The sequence below is a fragment of the Sinocyclocheilus rhinocerous genome, unplaced genomic scaffold (genome assembly GCF_001515625.1).
Source record: "Sinocyclocheilus rhinocerous isolate Xijiao unplaced genomic scaffold, SAMN03320098_v1.1 scaffold1137, whole genome shotgun sequence".
NCBI lineage: Eukaryota > Metazoa > Chordata > Actinopteri > Cypriniformes > Cyprinidae > Sinocyclocheilus > Sinocyclocheilus rhinocerous.
In genome coordinates, this window is record NW_015647153.1 from 438,966 (window position 1) to 442,223 (window position 3,258).

A 3,258-nucleotide genomic window follows, 5' to 3' on the forward strand; every position below is an offset into this window, starting at 1 on the left:
ACACACACACACACTCTCACACACACACACACACACACACACACACAGGAGAGAGAGAGAGCTTCATTTTAAAGAACTGCAGTGTGTTCATGTCTCAAAGCAACACTCACATACATAATTCAGCAGATACGAGCGGCTGAAGATGGTTGTTCACTAATCAGAATTGAGAACGAGTGTTTGTTGGATGTGAAAGATGCTTTGAGGATGTGGAAAGAGCCGCTAGTCAAACGTTTAATGTTTATCAAGGTGATAAAAACCTGAGGATAAGACCTACTTCTTAAAAGACAAAAATGTATTGTAAAAAAATAAATAGTAAAAAAAAATAACAGTAAAAATATTTAAATGTACGTACATTTGAATTACAAACAAAACCTTTTACCTAAAAACATCACATTTGTATCACAGATGTTCCTCTTTCACTAGTAAATAATTTATTTTAAATAATGAAAAATATATATTTAAAAATTGAAGCTGAAAATGAATATTTAAAAATAAATATTTAAAATTAATCAGAAATAAATATTTAAAAATAAATATTCAAAAATACATTTTAAATAGATACTTAAAAATAATTGAAAACAATAAAACTAAATTGAAAGAAATATAAAAAAAATAATATTTTTAAATAAATATTAATAAATATTTATAAATAAACGTAAATTAATATTTACAAATGAATAAAAAAGTAAAATATATTGAAAAAAAATTTTTTTTAATAAATTACAAAAATATTTAAAAATAAACTGAAAAAAATTAAAATAAATAAAAATTAAAACACTTTGAAAAAATATTTTAAAAATAAATTTTAATAATTTTAATTGCGTGTGTGAGTGCGTGTGTGTGTCTGTGTGTGTATGTCTGTGTGTTTGTGTGTGTGTGTGTGTGTGTGCGTGCGTGTGTGTGTGTGTGTGTGCGTGTGTGAGTGTGTGTGTGTGTGTGTACCTGTGAGGCGTAGTTGTGTCCGTCTGATCCACACACAGGCGTCGAGGGCATCTCTGAACAGAGTTTACAGCTGATAGCATGAGGCTTCAGTCCAGACTCTCTGATTCTACAGCAAACACAACAAAACCAAACCAATCCACCAGTTTCTGCTTTAAAATGCTGGCCGTAAACTTAATAATCAATAACAAGACTGTTCTGTTAAACATAGTATTTTACATAATTTTTTTTCCTCACTTTTATTTGGACTTTTCTTTGTTTTATTAAATTAAAACAAAATATCCTTTTTCACAACATAACTTTATTACATTTTATTTTAACTTTATTAAATTTGTGCTGTACATATTTTATATGCACATATTTTATTTAACTAAAATAAAAAATAATTAATTTAGTTATTTATTATTGATTTACATTTATACATTTGTGTTGAACGTACATTTTTATATACCTTTAAACTTTTATTTGGACTTTTCTTTGTTTTTTAAATTAAATTAAAATAGCATTTTCTTACAACGTAAAATGTATGTGTTGTACATACATTTTATATTTTTGTTTATCTAAAATAAAACAAATTGATTTATTTAGCTATTATTATAGATTTACTTTATTTTAAATTTGTTTCACATACATTTAATATTTTATTGAACTTTTATATAAAATAAATAAATAATATAAAATAAAATAATAAATAATATAAAATAAAATAAATAATTTTATTTAAAAAAAATACATATAAAATAAATAAAATCTTTGTTTTTTATTAAAATAAAATATAATTTTCTTACAGCATAACTTTATTTTAAATTTATATGTTGTACATACATTTTATATTATGTTTAGCTAAAATAAAATACATTTATTTAGTTAGTTATTTATTATAGATTTACTTTTTTTAAATTTGTGTAGTGCATAGATTTTATATATTTTGTTAACTTTTTTGACTTTTCTTTGTTTTTTATCAAAAATACATCATTATAACATCTGTAGCGATAAAGCTTCAACATGTGATTGGATCATTAAATCTTCCATGGAACATCTTATAATCTCAATTTAACTGATAGCTCTTGTATTCTGGCTACGATCATTATGTTCCGGGTCAAATTGACCATAATTGGATTCAATACAGTTCAAATATCACACACTTACAATAAATAAATAAATAAATTCAGGTAAAAGGTAAACCTTTAACATTAATACTTCTCATGTGTAAACATGAGAACTTAAGATTTTTTTTTAATATATATATTAAACAACTATTTAAACATTTGTTTTTCACAATAAGTGAATATTACAATTAGTATTCTAATTTTTTAATTTTTAATTGAAGTGTTTGATTTTATTTGATTTTTTATGATTATGTATCATAAATGCAAACTTCTTTTTTAAATTTATATATACATACACACTGCTTATAAATACACACTGCTGTTCAAAAGTTTGGCATCAGTAAGATTTTTAATGTTTTTCTTCTTCTCACCAAGGCTGCATTTATTTGATCAAAAATACAGAAAAAAATGTAATATTGTGAAATATTACAATTTAAAATAGCTGTTGTGAATATCTGTTAAAATGGTACAATAAATTAATTGTAAATTAATTAATAAATAAATTAAAGTCTAATGGTACAATAAACTTTTCCATTAAAAAAAATAGATTTTTTCTGTCTATTATTTCATATGTCAGGCTTAAAAGCACAGCAGTGAACATATGGCAAAATATGGCAAATATGTAAATGGTCGTGAAAGCTATGCTGGAGCTGAACTGAGCGAGACTGACCTGTGCTGGAGTTTCTTGCGGTTCACACACATCGCTCTCTGATATCCCTGAGCCACACACACTTTATGACGACTGCACTTCACCTTCTGACACGGATCCTTCGTGGTGTCCAGACCTGCAAAAGACCAACATGTGCATTCAAAACATTCACGCTTAAACGAACGTTTACATGTTTTTACATGCACAGAATTTAAATATGAAAAATCACACTTCACTCTGGAGGTCAAAGTACCATTTGATTTTTATCTGTGGTTACTGCAGATCTTTGAGATTTTCACATGTGGATACATTTACAAACTAAAACTCAGGTAGTTACCAAAACAAAAATTTTTTAAATGTTAATTTTTTTTACATTAAATTTGTATGTAATATTTATATTTAATTTTGTTTCGGTTATTTGAGTGGTTTATAGTTTTATTTTATTTAAATACATTTATTTATTTTATTTTACTAATTAAAATGTAATTAAGTTATGTTTACGTTATTAAAAAGTTCGTTTTTCATCTTATATTTATATTTTATTTCAGTTTTATTTCAATT

At 24.6% G+C, this 3,258-nt stretch overlaps 1 protein-coding gene across 1 annotated transcript in view; it reads right to left on the minus strand.

Moving 5' to 3' along the window:
• The window catches only part of LOC107709020 (testican-2-like), a gene marked incomplete at its 5' end in the record, with an annotated part of 7,630 nt that extends 4,797 nt beyond the window's left edge, over window positions 1-2,833 (minus strand). Inside the window, 2 exons of the mRNA XM_016513415.1 lie at window positions 943-1,048; window positions 2,719-2,833. Of these exons, the coding sequence (XP_016368901.1) occupies window positions 943-1,048; window positions 2,719-2,833 (221 nt within the window). The remainder of the gene's footprint in view (window positions 1-942; window positions 1,049-2,718) is intronic.
• Window positions 2,834-3,258: the final 425 nt, after the last annotated feature.